This window comes from Dunckerocampus dactyliophorus, chromosome 11 (genome assembly GCF_027744805.1).
Source record: "Dunckerocampus dactyliophorus isolate RoL2022-P2 chromosome 11, RoL_Ddac_1.1, whole genome shotgun sequence".
In the NCBI taxonomy this organism is placed as follows: domain Eukaryota; kingdom Metazoa; phylum Chordata; class Actinopteri; order Syngnathiformes; family Syngnathidae; genus Dunckerocampus; species Dunckerocampus dactyliophorus.
Genome location: NC_072829.1, coordinates 17970686 through 17991774, shown reverse-complemented (window position 1 = coordinate 17991774; position 21089 = coordinate 17970686). Strand labels below are relative to the sequence as shown.

At 41.3% G+C, this 21089-nt stretch overlaps 1 protein-coding gene across 1 annotated transcript in view; it reads left to right on the top strand.

The window, feature by feature from the left end:
• Nucleotides 1–819: 819 nt before the first annotated feature.
• The window catches only part of psd2 (pleckstrin and Sec7 domain containing 2), a 46669-nt gene continuing 26399 nt past the window's right edge, over nt 820–21089 (top strand). Inside the window, exons 1-3 of the mRNA XM_054791330.1 lie at nt 820–1197; nt 14477–15006; nt 17032–17748. Of these exons, the coding sequence (XP_054647305.1) occupies nt 14558–15006; nt 17032–17748 (1166 nt within the window). The 5' untranslated portion in view covers nt 820–1197; nt 14477–14557. The remainder of the gene's footprint in view (nt 1198–14476; nt 15007–17031; nt 17749–21089) is intronic.

The window sequence follows — 21089 nt, the reverse complement described above, 5'->3', positions numbered from 1 at the left end:
CAAGGGTTTAGATTATATAGAATCTTCCTGTTTACAGTATGTGTCAGTTTTTTTAAACATAATTTTTTATATAATACAGTTCTTTAAAAAACAACAATATAATAAGGATAAAGAGGTGTAATATGAGAGTTATGAAAGTTTACAGATAGCTTTTACAGTAATATAAATACATAAATGAATAAAGCAGTAAGACTTGACAGATACATTGTTTGATAATCCAATTTTATTCTGATTATAATCATGATCAACAAATTAAAGGCCAATATCATTCATTTATCTTGACAAATTTCAAGTTAAAAATGGTCAGTATCGGTATCCCTGCATTACAGAGACCGATAGGACGCAAACACGCAGCAACGTCGTAACCCTCCAAACACAGAAATGACAAAACAAACGCACTGGGAAAATGCAGAAAATTCTAAATGCAAAATCAAAAACAAATGCACAACAAAAATGCTGCAAATTCCAAACACACACACACACACACACACACACACACACACAAAGAAAATGCATAATGTCTGTGCTTGGAGTGTTTGAACTTTGCTTTCTTGGTGTCGGACTGATACCAAAATTTGCAGTATCGCCCCCCTTACTGGATATGACATCTGTGGTACTTTAGACCTTGGACAGAACTATTTGACTGGCGGTAAATCATCTGCATGCTGTGCTTTTCAGGTCACTTCTTCAGCCCCCCCCTCCCAAACTCCCCCCCAACTCCCAACCCCCATCAGACTCTTGTGATGTCAAATCAATACACTAATGCAGAGTTGAAGAAGAGGACCTTCACTCAGTCTTACATCTGCTTTCTCGAATACACTGATATCTTTTTAATGTATTCCAGCTTGTCATCAGTAGGTTACTCCTTGGTTCTATAATCCTCCCCCTGCAGGCTCCGCTGCCTCATATCAACAGGGCCAGGAGACGCGTCCTGTTCTCACGGTGCGCCGGAGCATCCTAGCCACCCGCTGAAACACTCTTGTGGGGCATCGCGTGGAGGCGGGGACGGTCGTCCATCCGTCCATTCACCGTCGTCCTCCGTCGCCTGGACGTCCTCCGAACGGAGGCGCGCAAGACAGGGGAAAAGAGAGAGAGAAAGGGGAGGGAGAAACGAACCCGTCTGCTCGTTTTATTCCCCGGTGTGGATGTACGGAGACAGAGCGGGGAAGAGGAGCCATTCAGGGACCAATTTTACCGGTGAGTGTAGAAATCTTCATCTTCTTGGAGGACATGCGGTTATGTTAACTGCTAGCTTAGTTAGATCTTGTTTTTCATGGTGTCCTCAGTGTAAAGACATTTCTGCTTTGACGTTTGACGTGTTTTTTTGCTTGCTAATCTGACAAAAAAAATAGGCTACCCTTACCGGTTTAGAGCTGCAATGTTTAGCTAATACACTCAGCGGCTCGTGAGATTTGATGCTAAACGTCTGTGTTTGTGTTATTTTTTCACCTCATCCTGCACGGATAAGTCCATTTTTGAAACGTTACCAAGGGTCTATTTTGGAGGAAAAGAAAGACACCGGCCTCAATTGAGCTTGAACCATGTCTCCCAGCCATCTTGTTGTCATGGTTACTGGCTCGAGGAGGCTGGGAGGACATCGCTTTCTCTCTCTCTCTCCCTCTCTCTCTCTCTCTCTCTCTCACACACACACACACACACACACACACTGGCACGGAGACAATGAGCCCTGTCTATTTAGTTTGTGTCCTTTAAAGTGTATTGGGGTGCACTTTGGCAAACGTTGCAAGTACATGCGATGCTAACAGATGAGATCAGGTTAACACAACTTGCACCATGAATGGTGCTTTCACACTTGTAGTCCGGTACTCCAACATTGATACTTGGTGGTCACTTTAGTGCGGTCTGGTTAGTGTTCACACTGGTACATTCACAGAAGACCAAATAATGCTTTCAGGTAAGCATATGTATAGTCGCCCCTAGATTGGATGGCGTATGTAATGTGTAAATTGTCTCGCGACCTCACGCATCCAAAACATGACATCTTCCGGGTCAAGTGGGCTCCTAAGACTTTCCTTTCCTAATTTTTTTTACCAGCTGATTTTGTGGCAGCTTTTTAAAAAGTTGTGATGTTTTGAGGCTTATTTTTTCCAATAACATTGCATCAGCTTGTGATTTTACAAATTTGGTATAAATGTTTTTAGTGTTATTTGTAATCTTAAACCCCAAAAACACGGTATTTCAACAAATCTAACAAAATATGCTTTACTTTCATATTAAACTCAAGTGCAGTGCACATTTTTGAACATTGACAACAATTTACCAGTCCCACCCAAGATCTTGGAGGCTTATTTTTAGATGCCTGATTTTGCAGTTTTTCCCCAAAATTACAACGGAAGTTGTAGTGTTTTCTTTTAGGTGTTTGAGTCAATAATAAACAAAACTAAAATAAATACATCAGTAAAAGGCTTCCTTATTGTCAGTTACCAACATTGTATGTTTTACGGTCGAAAAGTGCTTATCAATCAAAAACATTGCATGTAGTTTACCCCTGCTTTTGTTGATATCATTGTCTGGACTACAACCAGACTGCAAGCATTTCTTTGGAATTCAGTGAACTGTAATGAGCAACATGACCCCTTTGTTGAAAAGATATAGGTATGTTTAACTGTCAAGATCTGTGGAGCTATCGAGTGTTTGACCCCCAGTGGTCACAGTGGTGGTGGAAAATAAAAATACTTGAATAAATCAGGTGCAGGAAAAACAACAGAACGCGACAGAGGAAAACGGCTCTGTGAAAAACATACACAGAAGACTAGGAAGTAGCAACAGGTGAAGGAACCGTCTAGGTGACAGTACAGGCGAAGTACACAAAGGCAATGAACCGGCGGCGTACCTGCGACGACGCTGGGCTTTTAAACTCCACTAATTGAGATCGAGAACAGCTGTGCATAACACCATTGGGGTAAAGCGGCTGCAGCTTCCCCACAGCAGGAAGTGCAGAACTCCAAAATAAGAGGGCAGGACAGGAAGTGATCACTCCTGTCCTGTGGAACATGACAGTATCCCCCCCCCCCCCCCCCCCCCCCACGGAACGGATGCCAGACGTTCCACAGTCCTCAAGAGTCCATGGAGGATGGAGGGAGGAACCGCAAAGGGTCGCGGGACTTGCACACCCCCCAACTTGGGACGAACGAGGGAGACAGGCCGGCGTCCTTGCTGCCAGCGAGGCAGCGTCTGTTGATGCCAGATCGCGCGATGGTACAGCCGGGGAGACCAAGGACTTGCTGCAGCTGCCGGAAGCATGGACGGCCGGCGCGGCCAGGTTTGCGGCGGCGGCATTGGGATCGGCTGGAGCGGTCCGGGTGACAACTTCCCCTTGTCATTTTTGGTCCGGTTAAAACAAACACTAGTCTGTTTGCTGTGCTAGTTCAGGTTGTTTGGTCAGGTGTAAAGGCAGTCCAGAGACATGGGTCGTAGTTTGCCTGCAAGGGAACTCTAGTCCTAGGTGAGGCAAGTGTGAACGCTGACCACACCAAAACAATTTATTATGCAATTTATATGCTCTTTGTTACAAAAAATGTCAGCTGGTAAAAACTCTGCCATAAAAATCAAAGACCCACGATTGTACATGACATCATGTTGTTTTGAAGGCGTGAGTTTCGTCAGACAATGTACACATCGCATACAGTATGCCGTCCAATCGAGGCCTGACTTGCATGTGCTTGACTGAGAGCATTATTTGGTCTGCTGACAAAAACACAAAGAAAAAAACAAACCATACTCAAGCGAAAATAAAATATCTTTGGAGCACAAGTGTGAACGCACTCTAATTATCACCCGCATATGCAGAGATATGGTTATTTTAATTATAGACATTTGCATGTCTAGTCAAAATTCCTTGTAATTCTCTCCCTGGATACAACAGTACTCCCCAGAGTATTCATCTGGAAGTCAAGGTGTTTGACGTGGACGCTCCAGCAGCTGCATCAAACAGAGCTGTCTTACACTTTGTTGCCACAAGTGATGATCCAACACCATAGCTGCAGAGACCCCTGATTTCGACCTTAATTACAAATACCTTTCAGACAACTGGATGTGTCCAACATTGTGGGAAAAGCTTGGGGAAGGTCCTTCCATTCCGTTCCAGTGTGACTCGGCCGCAGTGTGCAGAGGAAGGTCTATGACAGAACCATGACCTTTCATGAGATGTAAAACGAATTCCATGTACTCAAAGACCTATTTCTCTCAAATACTGTTCACAAGTCTGTCTAAATCTGTGTGAGAGAGTCCCTCTCCTTTTCTGAAATAATCTATCCATCTCACAGGTGTGGCACACCAATTGCTGATTAGACAGGATGATATTGCCAAGGTGTGCCTTAGTCTGGCCACAATGAAAGACCACTCCACAATGTGCAGTTCTATCACACAGCACAATGAAACAGATGTTGCAAGTGTTGAGGGAGCATGCAATAGGCATCCTGACTGCAGGAATGTTCATCAGAGCTGTTGAATTGAATGTTCATTTCTGTATCATAAGCCGTCTCCAAAGGCGTTACAAAGAATATCACAGTACAGTCGTACCTCACCACTTTGCGGTTCTTAACATAGCTCTCTCACTCTATTGCAGTTTTTCAAAAAATAATTAAAAAATGATTGCTGTTTCATGGTTGACTATGGCATTTTATTAGTCAAAAAATATTGAAAGACAAGTCATATGTAGTATTCTGATCACTTGGTGTCAGTCTGGTGATCTCGTGTCTGGTGTTCTTTGTGCCAATAGATGGTAATCATATGAGGCGTGGATGTTAAGGGTGGCGTGGGAACTTAATCTCAGCCATGGGAAGGATTCAAATTTTGGGACACATCATCAGTAGTGTACTTTTGAATCAGTGGGTGTTTCGGCCTTTCAACACTAGACACCCTCATCAAAGGCGGCCAACTATAGGGTGATCAAGCCTGAGCCTGTGTCCCATGCCCAATCCTGAATAGAGTAGTGCCTGGAAGGTGGGGGGAGAGGTGGTGGTGGTGGTGAGCTAGACAGTGAGATCTTGACCTCGGACCAAAACCTGCCCGGCCAACCGGGTCGTCGCTCAGCCTCCCCCCTTCCCGCACACTTCATATCCTTGGGTAAGGGCAAGTGGGTCGGGGGGTTCACACTTCATTAGGGTCGTCAGGTGGGCATCCTCCTTCATTGGTGTTTCGATGGTACTGATAGGCCCATGACACCTCCAGAGAGTTCACCGGCAACACCTGGCGTCCCAGGTGTGCCCCCCCCCCCCCTCTGCTTTGAGCCCAGCAAGGGTCCTTGCGCTTGATCCATAGCCTCTGGCTGCTTCTTTCGGCTGCTTCAGAGACTGATCTTATTGTCACAGAGCCTGTCCATGAATGCCAAGGTCTTTCATGAGCCTGATGGTAGAAGAAGCCACAAAACCTCTGCATCCTACTTCAGCTGGATAGACCTCGGCCTTCCATCCTCATTGTTGTGCATCTGCTGCCAGGTCTGTGGAGCTCACTTTCTTTCGTTCGTAGGCCTCTTTGGTGGAATTCTCCCATGAGACCGTGAGCTCTACGATGTTGACCACCTTTAGTGAATGGGACCATAGAACCAAGTCTGGCCTGAGGGTGGTGTTTGCAGTCTCTGGGGGAAAGATTAGTTGCTTGCCATTATCACCTAGCATCTTACAATCACGGGCCATGGCTAGCTGTCTAGCTTCTGGTTTGGTAGGGGGGTGGTTAGACTGTTTCTGTCCCTCTTGAATGAATGTTGACACAGAGATGGATTTGGTAGCTCTCAGGAGCAAGGAGTTGTTGGTGTTTTTCTTGCTCTAAAAGGCTGCTGCCACAGTCTTGAGGACCTGATTGTGACTGTAGCTTGCCATTTGTGAGGCTGGTCTTACAACTGGTCAAGATGTGTTTGAGAGTCGCTGGGTTTGGGCAGAGGTGCAGGTTGGGCCCTCGCCATATCACTGGTGGAGGTTTCTTAGGGATGGTAGCACATAATATGTAGCTCTTATGATGTTGCTTGCTTCCATTTCCTAGAGCTGCCTCCAGGTGAGCTTTCTCCTCTCCACACCTTCCCACCTCAACCACTGTCCCTGCTTGGCAAGAGGGACAGCCTTTGTACTTCTCTGAGCATCCTCCTTATGGCACACCTCCTTTACCACAATTTTCCTTCTTTGTGAGGCTGAAGCTTTGTGCCAAGTTGGTTTACTCACTGCAACGCCAAATATCTTCCCAACTGGACATGTCCCACGATGTAGTTGTGCTTCAGGGCTGACGTAGCGTGCTGTACTGTGTCGGATGGTGTCCATTTCCGTCCTGTTAGGTCTGATCTCTGGAGTCCTTCAATGTCATCTGTAGTCTCACTTTAGATCACTTGTATTATTTGGTGAGGCTCGTGATAGAGACAGTATCTTAGATTACATTACTTTAACACTGGATAGTGAAAAGAAGTTCTCCTGCCATTTCGTGTTGAATTGGTAAATTTTGGCTTCTTACTTTGTCCTTCACCCCTACTTGGCAGCATGCTAATGGCAAAACAAAAATGTTGCGTTTATATTTTGTTAGAACAGAGATGGTGACCCAGCAGGCTCTCTCTCAGGTTCACAATGGATAAACTGACAACATTTCCAGAGACACACTCCAAACTCTGGTACAACGTCTTCCCGGAAGAGCTGCTGTAGCAGTTGTATGTATTGATATGTCTGGCTATTGTTTGAGTAAATGCGAGCAAATGGTTGACCTTGACATCCTAGAAGTGACATATCAGGGTGATTTGGGGGAACTGTTCCGCTCCACTGGAGTCTCCATGCTGTCTTGACTTTGTATGCAGGCAGAAGCACATACACTCTGGATTCTTTCCAATTCTGTGTTTCCCTGACTTCCTGCCCCAGGCTGACAACCAGGAAATGATTTCTTCCCCATCTGTTTGCATCTGTGCTTATGACACACCATTACATTTTTAAAAGATGATGCAAAAGCTTTGCGCTGTGGCTTCATTGGCCGTGCTGAATCCAGCCAGCATACTATGAACAGGGTCAGTGGGTCATTTTTACTGTGAGACAGAGTGTATTTTTCCGAGCGTGTGTCTCTGATAGATAGTAGAGGAGGAGGGGGGAGAGGGCATACACGTCACATCTTATTGTCATTGTTCATTGCATCAGCTTCAGCTTCATGCATATTGTATTAGCTGTGTTTAAGATAGTGACTGATTGTTTTGAAATGATGGTCTTTGTTGTGTTTGAGATTGAAAGACATTCAGTCACTGATTGAGTCATCTCATGCTACGCCTGTGACTGAATCACTTCATTTTCTGAAGCTACAATTGAAACGAATTTGTATCAGAAATGACAATATATACCTACTATTCTTAGTTTCTCACTGCATTTTAAATTACTCTCAGCAAATATAAGGTATTGTTCCCCTGCATCGTTATGGTTCGCTATTAACGTACAGTCATTATGCATCAATGTGCTCTTGCCTGATGAGATATACTATTATCCCTCAATGGCACAGATTAATCATAGTTGTAGGCATCTGACACAGGAAGGTCAGTTTAGAGGTCGTAGTGTATGAACATGGCTTAGGAGACCAGGTGAACAATCCAGAGGAACCTCTGAGGTTGAGCTCAGTCTCTTCCGGGATGTTTTTTTTTTAAATTTAGAATAAAATTGTCTCATACGAAAACATGTGAATTTAATTAATCTGTCTCAGGGTCAAACTGTGGCCGTCCTACAAGCATTAGTTTTATTTCGTTTTACTTTAGTTTTATTTCGTTATCTGTTCTAAAAGGTAAGACAAAAGCAGCATCGTTAGAAAACCAAAGCTATTTTTCTATTAAGAAATAATTTTAAGCCAATTTATCCTCTACAGACACCTAAAAAATATGAACATAAAGCACATTTTATAGAGAGTAATTATAGTTTTACATGCAGAAAATAATGTGAAATACATCAACGAGCATTTAGCGTCACTTGTACTTTTATTGCAGAATATTGTCGAGAGGGAGGAGGGGATGGATACCTTGGTACTTTGCTACAAGTTCTGTCTTAAATTCATACAGTAAGTGTATCTGACCTTCTTTATCGAAGTGCTGGCACTTGTAATATTCTTTGGCCTCATGGTGGGTTAGCATTGTGGGTTATTCGTAAAAAACACAGAGACTGAGGGCATTTTAGCGTTTCAGCCTTTCATCCGCATGTAAACAGAGTTCTGGGTACCCTGAAACCGTGTTTTTTGAAAACAGCTTCTAGAGTGGGAAAATCTGATAACGCCAGCTTGTCGTTTCCGTGTAGATAAGCAAACCTCTACTTTCTGAAAATGATGACATCACCGCCCTGTCGTCATCACGTGACCAGAAGTGACAAGCCGACACGCCAACATAATATCTGAATACTTCGACTGGCATGACTCACCCCAGTCGACATTCTTCTGATATTTTGTTGTCTTTTACTCCAAAATAACTCACGGAAGTAATTCCACTTTGTCATAAGTCTAGACAAGCCGGCCAAGCGGAAGACAAAGGACTTATCATGTGGTTCCGTCTGTGTTTCTGTTTACAGCACCACACGTTGGTGTGGCTTGTGTGTAACATCGGTTTTACCCAATGACCCGTCCCCGTCTGAATGCACTATTTACTAATCTGCCGCAGTGTGGACGCAATTTTTTCCCAAGAACATTTCCATATGGACAGGACCTGAGTCACCAACGCGCGGTTGCTTTGTTTGGTCACTCGATTCCAGTGGCAATGTTTGGTTGTATGACTAAGGCAATATAGGAAAACTGGGGCAAATTTTTTGGTCGAAAACTGAACCATATGAAAAGTGGGGTGTATGAAAACCACATGAGGTTTAACTGTATATATCATCATAGTGTCTTACGGCGTCACATACAAAAAGCCAAACACAATATATTAAAAACAATATACAATTAATGAATACGAGATTATTAACAGGGGAATAAATGGCAAGAATGGCAAAGTTTCTGAAATAAAGAGACCATTTATTGGGAAAGATAGAATCAAACAATGTATATATACACATAGACTGATTGAAGTATTGAAGTGGATTGTGTTAAATGCAATAGCCAGCAAGTGAGTCTCTTTAATTCATGTTTGATTGCATCAGTAGCCTCTTTGGGATCTCTGACAGATCTCAATCATGCTTATCTGAATTGCCTGCCAGAAGAGTGTGACTCCGTGGCAAAGAAATCAATAAATCTCACCATAGTGCGTGCACATTGTGCGCATTAGACTGTATGTGTGTGTGCATGTGTGTGTCTATGCATAAGTGGGAAAGAAATACGAAAAGTGAGCAATATATAAAAAATGCACAGGAGACAGCTGTTATGCTGACTGCTGGTTTGGTGGTTTATTTGTCTGAGTACTTATGTGTGTGTGTGTGTGTTGTTCACATGACTGACAGGTGGTCAGATTGCAATTAAAGCAAATTGATGTGGTTTAAGAGCTTCAATGTTCTACTGAAAAAGGAAAAATTGCGACACTCTCCCTGAGTTGCTACAAAATGACAGATAAGTACGTACATACTATACACACACTCCTTGTGGTATGTGTGTGTGAGCACATCTGCTCTCCTCAGCAGTGGAAATCACAGTCCGGCTCACTATTGTCTTTTTCTAAGACCCTTTTGCCTCAATTAGTGCAAAATGAGAGTCTGACAGTGGAATTAGACTATGAGATATTAGGAAACATAATGTAGAGCAGATGAAGACGAGTGTTGGGAAGAGAAACGTAACACTGAGAGACACAGAGACAATTCCCACTTTCCATGTCTGGTTTCATAACCCTTGACTGTTTCCATTTATGGAACTCTGTGACTGTTTTGCTTGGGTAAGTGTTCACATTTAACTGTGTGTGATACGTGCAAATGCATGCTTATGTAGTTGCATAAATGGAATTTAATAGTGCTTGTTTGCATATGCTCAATACTATAATTGCAAAAGCTCTATTTGGACTCATTATTATTGGTAATGAGGGCAAGGGGGCTTGTTAGTTATTTTGAAAGCAATCAAAATGCATAAGCAGTTTCTTAAATGCATAGTGCTTTGTGTGTTACAATGTATTCAGTTAATTGAAATGCAAAGTGTGACTATAATGTGCTGTCATGTCTGCAGATGGAATAAATTGACGGTGTTTGGTAAACAGATAATGTTTGCAATTACTACGCCTCCCTGAAGGAAAGGTGTCAGCCAATCGCAGCTCACATTTTCAGAAAGAATCTGCTGAGGGATCAGTCAGAGCGTCCTTTGAGATCATCACACAACAGTGAGAGGGATTAGAAGACACCAGCAGAGATACACACAGTGCCTGCCCAACACAAAAGAGTTGAATATCAGACTGCATTTTAATAACTTTTCCTTTCATCACATCACATTTTCAACAAAAACAGTTCTTCATTTCAAGCCAAAGATATAACTTCTTTTTGAGTATGACTTTTTGTGATCGTAGCTTTGTGTTTACGTGTCAGTCCAAGAGGAGAAAGTCTAAAATGGCAGACATGCCCAGAGCGAATTTGCATCACTTTTTGGCTTTGCATAATTTGCATCATCCTTTTGCAGTGCAGATGAAGCATCAAGTGGACCAGAGGCATCCTCATGTTGAGGGGCTAAGCCAAAAATTCAAAATCTTCCACAGTTTCAAATATGCCTGCAATGGGTAATGATTTTTATTGTAACAAGTTACTGTAGATATTAACCCAGTGACAACCATTATTTTGTTAGTACAGCGTAACCTTGGTTAGTGTCTTTAATTTGTTCCAGAATGTTCAACTCTAACCGAAATGTACCCAAACCCAATCAATTTTTCCTAAAGAAATAATGTAAATCCAACTCATCCGTTCCAAAAGGCCCAAAATTAATCCAAAGCATAAATACCAAACGTTAGGGGTGTCACAAGACACCCAACTCACGAGACGAGATGATGCACGACATTGGGTCCATGACACATTTATTGTCCCACAAATTGATGCTAAAATGTATTATTGTCAACATTTTTGAGACGAAATAAACCTCTTTCAACGTCTACCACGGTATGAAAAAGTCACAGTTTCTACGATACGTGAGAAAGTGGAGGTCCAGCGCGGCTACAATGGGGAAATACTAATGCTACTATATCCTGTGTTATTCCTTGCAGTAGGAACTGGACTTCGATGTGTTGAAACCACGGTGTTAGCTTCCTTGTTTGTATTGATTGGCGATAATTACACATAATTCCTCGATAGTTGTGTGCATAAACTGGGTAATATGTCAGTGAAAATAGCTTCGTACCGTTCAGCATGTGTTATGTCCAGTTAACATTTGCTATACAATATTGGTTTGGTTTGGTTTAATTTTATTTGAACAGGCATGAAGGTTACAATGGAATACATCTCATGAATCATTTCACAGCTCCACATGTCCAAAAGGAGTAGGAAGAAGCAAAGCTTATATAATCCTACCCCCCATCCATTCCACATCTTGTGCAGTACATATTATTCACATGTCATATGTCATATAGCATCCTTTACAATTACATGCACATGTGTCTTGTCCACTTATGCAAATTAGAGAATAGATTGCAGTCCTGTGGGAAACACTGAATATATAGTAAATTTAACCTAAAATAACAGCTTCAAAATTATTTTGATAGGGTGGGTGGTCTTCTTTTGTGGTCTATAATACTGGTAGACCACCCTTGTCATCTCTCATGCTGTGTTAGTATCTGTGCTAACATTAATTTTCAGAGCTGCATACAATCGAGGAAAAGGCTTCTTGAGACGTCATCTGTACTTCTGTGTAGAAGGTGTCAGACGTTTCGCTCCTCATCCGAAGAGCTTCGTCAGCAAACTAATAAGTGCTGGTAGCATAGGCCTTAAATACAGTAAGAGTGGGCGGAATTGGTGTGCCAACACCCTCCTCCTATTGGTTCGTTACACTAAGCCTGGGCGGAGCAGTGGTATAATCCTATCCTGTTATTCACACCTACGATAAAAGGGAAGTGTCGCTCCCTGAATTGGGTATGAACGACTCTGATACTGGCTTGTTAGCATCTATTGTTCTGGAACAATAGATGCTAACAAGCCAGTATCACTGGCTTGTTAGCATCTATTGTATCTACATCTAATAGCATCTATTGCATCTACAGTATCACTGGCTTGTTAGCATCTATTGTTCTGGAACAATAGATGCTAACAAGCCAGTATCAGAGTCGTTCATACCCAATTCAGGGAGCGACACTTCCCTTTTATCGTAGGTGTGAATAACAGGATAGGATTATACCACTGCTCCGCCCAGGCTTAGTGTAACGAACCAATAGGAGGAGGGTGTTGGCACACCAATTCCGCCCACTCTTACTGTATTTAAGGCCTATGCTACCAGCACTTATTAGTTTGCTGACGAAGCTCTTCGGATGAGGAGCGAAACGTCCGACACCTTCTACACAGAAGTACAGATGACGTCTCAAGAAGCCTTTTCCTCGATGGACAACTCCTGTACGACTGAGAGCCTACACAGAAGCTGCATACAATGTTTATACAATCTTTGCTGCACACTAAAATCATCAGAGAATGTTTAGGTCATGTACAGGTATGTATTCATACAGTCACACAGTTCTATTAGTGTTTAAAATGTTTTTGTTAATTTACAAATGCATTTTCCCTCCGTGGACTTATATCTGTGTATTTGTCACAGTGGCTTATTACAAAAAAATCTCAACCCTTCACAACTGTGAGCTAAGAACCCAACTGATCCCAATGGTTACTTAAAATGTCAGTAAATATTTTACTGTTGTTTTCTCTGCTGTTGATGATTCAGCAAAGTAAAGACCAGTGAGTCTGGGAACATTTTCCCCTGCCTGCATGGAAGACAGGCAAATCGACCCTTAGATCATAAGTGACTGCTAAATAAAATCACTGTCATGATTTTACAGAATTTTCATTTGGAAAAATAACAACTCCATGCTGGTGTAAACATAACCTTCGTTTGTAAGAAATCCATTCTTACCGCTTCCATATCACCTCCAACAATAACATGAGTGACCTCAGCATTTTTTGACAGTATTTTGCTGATAAATAGATAGATAGATAGATAGATAGATAGATAGATAGATAGATAGATAGATAGATAGATAGATAGATAGATAGATATGTAAATATGTGTGGTGGCTATTGTCTCATCAATGTAACATTACTGACAGCCAGTGATCAGTGCAGAATAGGGTCTCGTTTAGAAAAATTATGTCTCGCAGGAACAGGTCCTCCAGAAGTACAGTATATCAGATTGTGAATTATGGCATCTACTGTGAATGATAATACACATAATGTGGACGTGGCAGTGCGCGAGGCAGGATTGGAATTGTACATTAAGTGCTTTACGCACATTATAAAACTTGCAATCCAACCTATCACGATGTTCCCAGCGCCACTCGTTCTTTTTTTTATCGGAGTTCAACAGGCAATGTTGAAGTTCATGCAAAAGCGGTAGTAATTCTACATATGATCAGACTTACTGAAGATTTGTCAGATCAAAACACGATCGCTGCCTATGACTTCTATCAACGTGTTATGAGCGTCTACTTCACTACTTCCTGGTACGACAAGCTTCATGGGAAATGTAGTTCTTTTAGCATTAACATAAAGCTAATCTACTGCAATCTGCTAGCTATTTTACACGTGTCTTTTCATACCTACCCATCAACATACATGATTAGTAGTAGCAGCAGTACTACTGCAGTAGCAACCTTCCTGAGCCTTTAATTGGTCTCGTAGTCTGAAATGAACTCTTGAAATCAAATAACTTTTGTATGAGCTTATATTATTATATGTGCGTGGCAACCACGAGTCTGTTGATTTTAATATTATTCAATGATGAATTAATTATCACAATCTTTGAACATTTAATTAATTAATTGGCTTCACTTCACTAACCAAATTCCTCAGCCAATCCAGCAGCATATCTAATTCATAACTGTTCGGCATTCGAAGAGAAACAATAAGAAGCTAGTTCTAATTCACACAAATCTGTCTGTAATTAGACACCGCTTATTGGAATTGCCCTTGAGTAATGATGGAAGATGAGCTCCAGAGGTCTTGGCTGCCAAGTGAAAGCAACAGTGCACCAATATGAAAGGACCCATGTTCAAATCACATTATGCAATTTTCACACAGCACAGTGAAAGCAGGAATGGGAACAGATAGTTATTCAGCTGTAAAATCTCTGCATAGACAGAGAGCGCAGGAGCTTACTGGATCATTTTGACAGGACTCAGTTGGGCTTTATTAAACAAATCTCTGTGTGCCTGCATGTGTTTCACACCCTTTTTCATTGCTGGTTTGGCACCATCAGTCAAAGTGCTTTGGACGTGCAACTCCCAAAGACTACGAATATTGTTGGGCTTTTTTAATGAGACTTTGTGCAAAAGTGAAAATCAATGAGTGACTGTCTACTCCAGGTACTTTCAACTATTCCCCCAGTTGCTGTTTTATCCTTCTCTAATTGACTTCTCTGTTCTGTGTTTTCACAGCATCCTACCCAGTTGCTGATCTGAACCTCTGGTCCTCACCTCTGACCAGAGTGCACAACCCAGTCTAAAGTGAAGAGCAACATGACCCAGGAGGGGCAGGCTTTGCTGTCTCCCACCCCACCAGAGAACCCAGCAGAGCCAATTACCAACAGCAGCGACCTGCCCACGGAGGCTCAGAACCAGGCAGAGCAAGACAAACCTGGTTCTGAAGACTTAGAAGAAGGAAAACAAGAAGACAACATCAGCAAGGAAGTAGAGGAAACACGGGGGGAGGCACACTGTAATGTTGAAGGCAGGGCAGAAATAAAGAAAGAGGGAGGAGAGGGTATTCACCATCACCAGACAGACAAGGAGGAGGAGGAGAGGGATGCGGCAAATGGGAATGGATGCAGAAATCATAAGGTGAGATCAACGGAGGAGGAGGAAACACATGCTGCAGATGAGATGAAAGAGGAAGAGGAGGGTAACGAGAATGAAGAGATGCAACCACAAACAGAGGAGGAAGCAGCTCAGCCCCAGCAAGCTGGACGGTTAGTTCAACAGCTCATCACTCCCTCTGGACGAATAGAACATTTACAGAAAAATGTTTTAGTTGGATGACATAGGATAAAAAAAACATTCATGACTTCCAGTTTCCTCTGTTTAGGTCATCTCAGGCTTAGTGCACTGGAATCACTGCAACTGAATCTGTTTTGGCAGAGCATCACATAAGCTGTTTATCAACATTTTATCAGCTTTAGCATCCTTAAATGGGACCACACGTGCACATACAGTACACACTGACAGACTTTGTAGGAACTTTTTTGTGGCTGGGAGAACAGTGCTTATGGTATCCACATACAATACATACTGTCAACACACAATAAATAATAATAATATCATTCTAGATTGTACCCTATCTCTAGCCCAAAGTCAGATGGGATAGGCTCCAGCATACCCCCATGACCCTAGTAGGACAAGTGGCATAGAAAATGAATGAATGAATAATAATAATAATTATTATTATTAAAGTACTACTAATAATAATTATATATTAAGATGTTTATACTGTACATTATATAGTTATTACCAATGGTAATTATGATCAGCATTGTTATTAATAATAATATAAAATTTTATAAATTTACAATATACATATAGAATATTTCTAAAATATTTCTAAAAATGTTAATATAATATAAACACTCCTGATCAAAAATTTAAGACCAGTTTAAAAATTGCAAGGTTTTACATTGTGCATTGTTGGATCTTTGGGAGGTTCTAAGTAGAACTTCAAAATACAAAAAGAAAAAAATGGGAGTAAGACTGTTTGCTAAGCCACTACAGTCATCCCCGGTCACTTCACGCTTCGAATTTTGCGGTTTCGGTCTATCACTACTATCAACATTTAAATTCATAAATCATGCTGTTTCTTTATTGAATTTGGTGTATTGTTTGTAAAAAATATGCATATTTAAGCAATTGTTTTGCCTAAATTAAGAATTTTCAAGCATAAAACTGGCTAAATTAATTAAAATACAAATATAAGGCATTCAGAAGATGCATTGAAAGACGTTGTGATGATATCTACAGTATTATTCTACACTGGGTACTAGGTCAGTAATGTTACTGTAATGTTTGTTGAGACACACAAGCACCAGACTTGATTGCTGTTCGAATTATCTCACAACAGGCCCAATAATTCCTACAACAGGCTACTGTTACGGCTGTAACCCACGGCAAGCTGAAACTCAACTCTGAACCCCCGACGTCACTCAGCTCTCCTAGCAACACAACAAATTTATAACACTGCACACAAGCACGAGTCTTAATATTTTATTATTATTATTTATTATTATTTATCTCTTAAATGTTTATATTTTTCTTAATTGTATCCACTACATTGGGTAATACAAGTGTAAAGGTCACTGTAGGGGTGCTATTTCATGTCTCGAGCGCTCTAATAATGTTAAAAACTGTATGTAGAACTTCATAAACAGGTTTTCTATGCGCTATGAAAATATTTTATTTATAAATAACATAATTCATACTCGGCGGAAATCCACTCATTACGGTCAGGTCTGAAACCAATTAACTGTGATAAACGAGGGAGTACTGTATTAGCAAATAATAGAGCACTTCTTCAAAGCAAGTTGAAGCTTGCCTCTGATCATTGCCAACACAAGAACGCCATAGTATGTCGTGTTATAATATGTAGTTATGACCTATGTTGATATTTTATGGTTTATTATCACATATTTGTAAATTGCTACCGACTTAGGGTAAATGAGCTGGGTTTTCTGAAAAAAATGGCTTATTTTGGAGGTAAAACTCAAAAATGTGCAGTTTTTGTGGCAAATAGGAAAGTAATGTGATCAAAAATTTGCGAATTTGTGGGTTTGCGAATGCTGAATCGCGAATATATGGGGAGCCACTGTACTCTTGCCAAAGTAGGGTGTAGGGAGACGAGAGCATTTGTATATTGTGTGCACGTGCCCTGACGAACACTCAATATAAATGATATAAACAAAGAAGCTCTCTTATGATTAAATCACATTTTTCCCATTCTCATACAGATTAACCAATGGCATGAATGAGCATCCAGAAGATGAGGAAGGTGGCAAAGAGGACCATGAAGGAGCCGAGGGCGGGACACACTTAGACACTTTTAGCTCTGACTTTGAAACCACTGTGGAACAGGCTGACACAGAAGTGGAGGAGGAGGAGGAAGACGTGCCAAAAGAAGAAGGTGGGAGAGGAAACCAGGACAGTTTCAGCTCAGCGTTTGAGCAGATTGTTGAGCAGGTGCAAGAGGAAGAAGAAGAGGAAGAGGAGAGGGAGTTGAAGAAAGAGACAGGCAAACGTCAAGTGGACAACAAAGATGGTTTCAGCTCCACGTTTGAGCGTATTGTGGAGTCTGCCCTGCTGAGGGGCGGGACCTGTTACAGCAGCCTAGACTCTCTGGATGTGCTGTCGCTTACAGATGAGACTGACAGCTGTGTTAGCTTTGAAGCGCCACTGACACCACTCATCCAACAGAGGGCTCTCTTACAGGGCCCAGAGCCTCTGGAGCTAGAGCTGGAAACTGTTCAGGAACAGGAAGGGGCTGAGGCTGGACCAGATGCCCCAGGTAGTGAGCTCAGGGCTGGATCTGTGGCTGGAGTAAGCGGAAGCCCTCTGAGAACCACTATACCAGGGAGCCGGTCAGAGTTTGTTCTGAGTCAACCTGGACGCTGGGCCATCCCGAATGGATACCATACTGATTCCCAGGGAGCCATGCAGAATTCTGTCAGGTAAGGTGAAAATCTGGTTTTGTGTTTCATCCACTTTTATGCTTTTGATTCTCAACGAACCGAGAAACATTTGTGTTTGGAAACCCACATAATCTATGCACACCTGCACAAACTAAAATCAGACTTGACATTTGCTAGACGCTGGGATTGTCATATTTCATCTCATGGAGCTAAATAAGGTAATCAATTACTATATTGGAAAGATAGCTCATTTCAGCACTTTTCACGACAATAAACTTATACAGAACCTCAGTTTTCATTATTCCTTTCCATCTAAAATTGAATCGAATGAAAACTGGAACAATTTGTCTCCTAGGAAACAATGTAAATACAATGACATCATTCCAGATACCCTAAAATATTAATACAAGATACTTTCAAGGCACTCGTGTTATATTTGAGAACGAAACTTTGTTTACATCAACTGATGCAATCACACGCACGCAATAAACAGCGCTTTACGACACAACACATCACTCTTGTCGTGACCACCCCACAGCAGTATGCTACAATTTGCAACTTTCTTTGGCTTCATGTAGGGTTATTTTGCAGTCGTACTCAATAAAAATAAGCACAGAGACCATCTGAAAGCCAATTTTGACACGCAGTGTTACGCAGTGCGCTTGAATGCCTCATCGGGTGAACAGCCACATTGACAGCGCAGGGAGTACAGAGCTTGATAGAGCCCTCTGACGGGAAGAAGGGAGACAGCCACATTACACACATAATCAAGATGATTAAAGGATTCCCTGGCTGAAATCTGTTGATAGTGTCACAACTCTAAAAGAACCACTGTCCGTCCTTCACAGAGACAGAGTGGATGCTTTGTTTGGGCACTTGATTCCTATTCAGGTTGAGGACTAGTTTATTAGGCGCAATGTTTGGTCGTACAATAACCGAGACAGTGTATGAAAACCAAGATGTATTTTTGGTAATAATTTTCATCGAAGTGACAATCCTATAAAAACTGAGGCTCGACGGTATTTATAACCACTTTGACAATAAGTGGCATGAATAAACTACATTGCAGCCACTTGTATAAGAAATGTAAAACAGTCTTTCAGTATTTGAAACTGAAGGATAAAATGAAAAATTGTTCCTGCGAGAGAAAAAAAATCACACACTTAATTTTTTGTATTCTAACAATCAGTGCAACTAAAGAATTATTTGGAATGTCAGTAATCAGTGCCTTCCTCACATTTTATGACTCAGAAACAATGTGATACTGCAGTAACACTTCCAAAAATCTAGATGATAAAGTATGACTTGACTATTACGTGAGTGCATATTGGTTGCTGTTGTCTTAGTGCAGATGGTGGTGTGATATTGTGATAATAGCAACTACCTTGTACTGCTGTGTCATGACCTAAGCGAAGCATATTAAATGTATCATATCGCAGGATAACAGTGGTTGGTTTGATGATGGTAGATTTCGCTATGTGCTCAATTGCAACCACATAATAGAAGCTTTATGTTGATCCTAACCTGAAATTTGCAATGACCTTGACTGAACCAGAAGGTGGCGTGAGGCCTGTGACAGGAAGCAGGGTGACGGGTAGGGTTGAAGGATGTGGGTCTGCTGTTTGTTGTTACTTAAATGTGAGCAAATGCTCACCACTGTAAACAAAAGCTGTATTTATACACCCTACTCTGTAGAGCTACAAGCAAACTGGCATGTACCTTTAAAAATTCATAGTTGTAGTCTTGTAATTTTTATATAATACGTAAGACTTTTGAAATGAAATGAAATGAATCTCCTTCTCCCTTTTGGAACATGTGGGTAGACCACTGGCCTCACTTATAAAACTGTTAGTGGAAATCTGACTAACTCTGTGTACACCAGAAACCCAAAATGCGCGCATGGACAAAAATATTCAGACCTAAAAAAAAGTGGCGTACGCACACATTCACACAATTTGTGCTTCACCTGCTGTCCAAATGTACTCAACCAACTCCACCCCACATCACGCCCTCTCCACGCATTCAGTTCGCCATAAATGGTCAATGCAAAGTGGCTAATAATAACTACTAAAGTCATACTAATTCATACAGGAATGTGCAAAAAAAATTGCAAGATTTTACTGTACACTACTTAATGGTGGAAAACTTTTTTTTTTTATTGTGCGTATCATCACCATGAATGCACGTCTTTCTCTTTTGTGTTCATTCTAAAGAACAGATAAAAAGGGACAGCTCATTACTGCACGTAATGGTACACACCTATGCAGCCTACAAAGACCGCTCTTAAAACACCCCCAAAAACCTCCAAAAAGGTTATATACATGCTGTAACCACGTAGTAACATGTACATTCATGATAACATATACAGTAATACTTACAGTAGTTTGTCGTATTTTGGTCCTTTTAAGCATTATGGGAATTTCTTTCCTGGGCGCATTGATTTCACATAGCAACATTGAAACGAACGCCTACACCTAGCATGAATCCTTTCCAAACTCAAAAACAAAAACACAGCAGCAGCTGTGTTGAATATGTAGCTGAATATGTAGCTTTACCCTTCGGTAGTTGTCGGAGTGTGTGGTGAAGCTAGCCGCTAGCAGCTGGGCACCTTAGGTAGACGTGTTTACCAATTGTCTGCGCAGATGAAAGACTAACGCCAAAAGTAACACCATCACAACAGTTTCCACTAAATGAATACCACAGTAACTATTAGTTAATCAGCAAAATGAGGTACCAATATCTACTTAGTTTTTCAGTCTGGCTACAACCGTTAATGTCAGCAATGGCTGCCATTATGGTACAAAGTTTCGGGAGGCATCACTACACACAAGGCACGTGGGACCTCAGCAAATCTAGCAAGCCTGGGTCTGTTTTTTTTTTTTTTTTGAACAGAAGACTGACAGTCATTATGCAGAACTTCATGGACCTCAAGTTCACTGACCATGACCTTTTGAGGCAATACTTATTTCAAAATGACCAACATAAAGAATGGGTGTTAAGGCTGATGTTTTACTGTTTTTCCATGCAAAATTATATTAAAAAATCTTAAAACAATACCTGCATTATTACTAAAATCTTTGGTACAGTATGGGTTTCTACCTTAGGGGGTCTACAAGTTGTTCTTCCAGCCGTGCTTCCTCTCTTGCTGTGTTTGCGCTGAATGGTGCTCTATAAATAGCTTATTATTATGCAAAAAATAATAATATGGCTATGATAAATAATGAATTGTTATACCATTGTTTGGATTGAAATAAGGTAGCTTGACCACATAAATGTTTTAAGATGTCTTAAGACACAGAACATCTGCTCTGGCGTCTTCAAGACATGGGTGCATGTCTCTTAATGTTTGTCTTAAGATGTCTTAATACACAAAAAAGTCT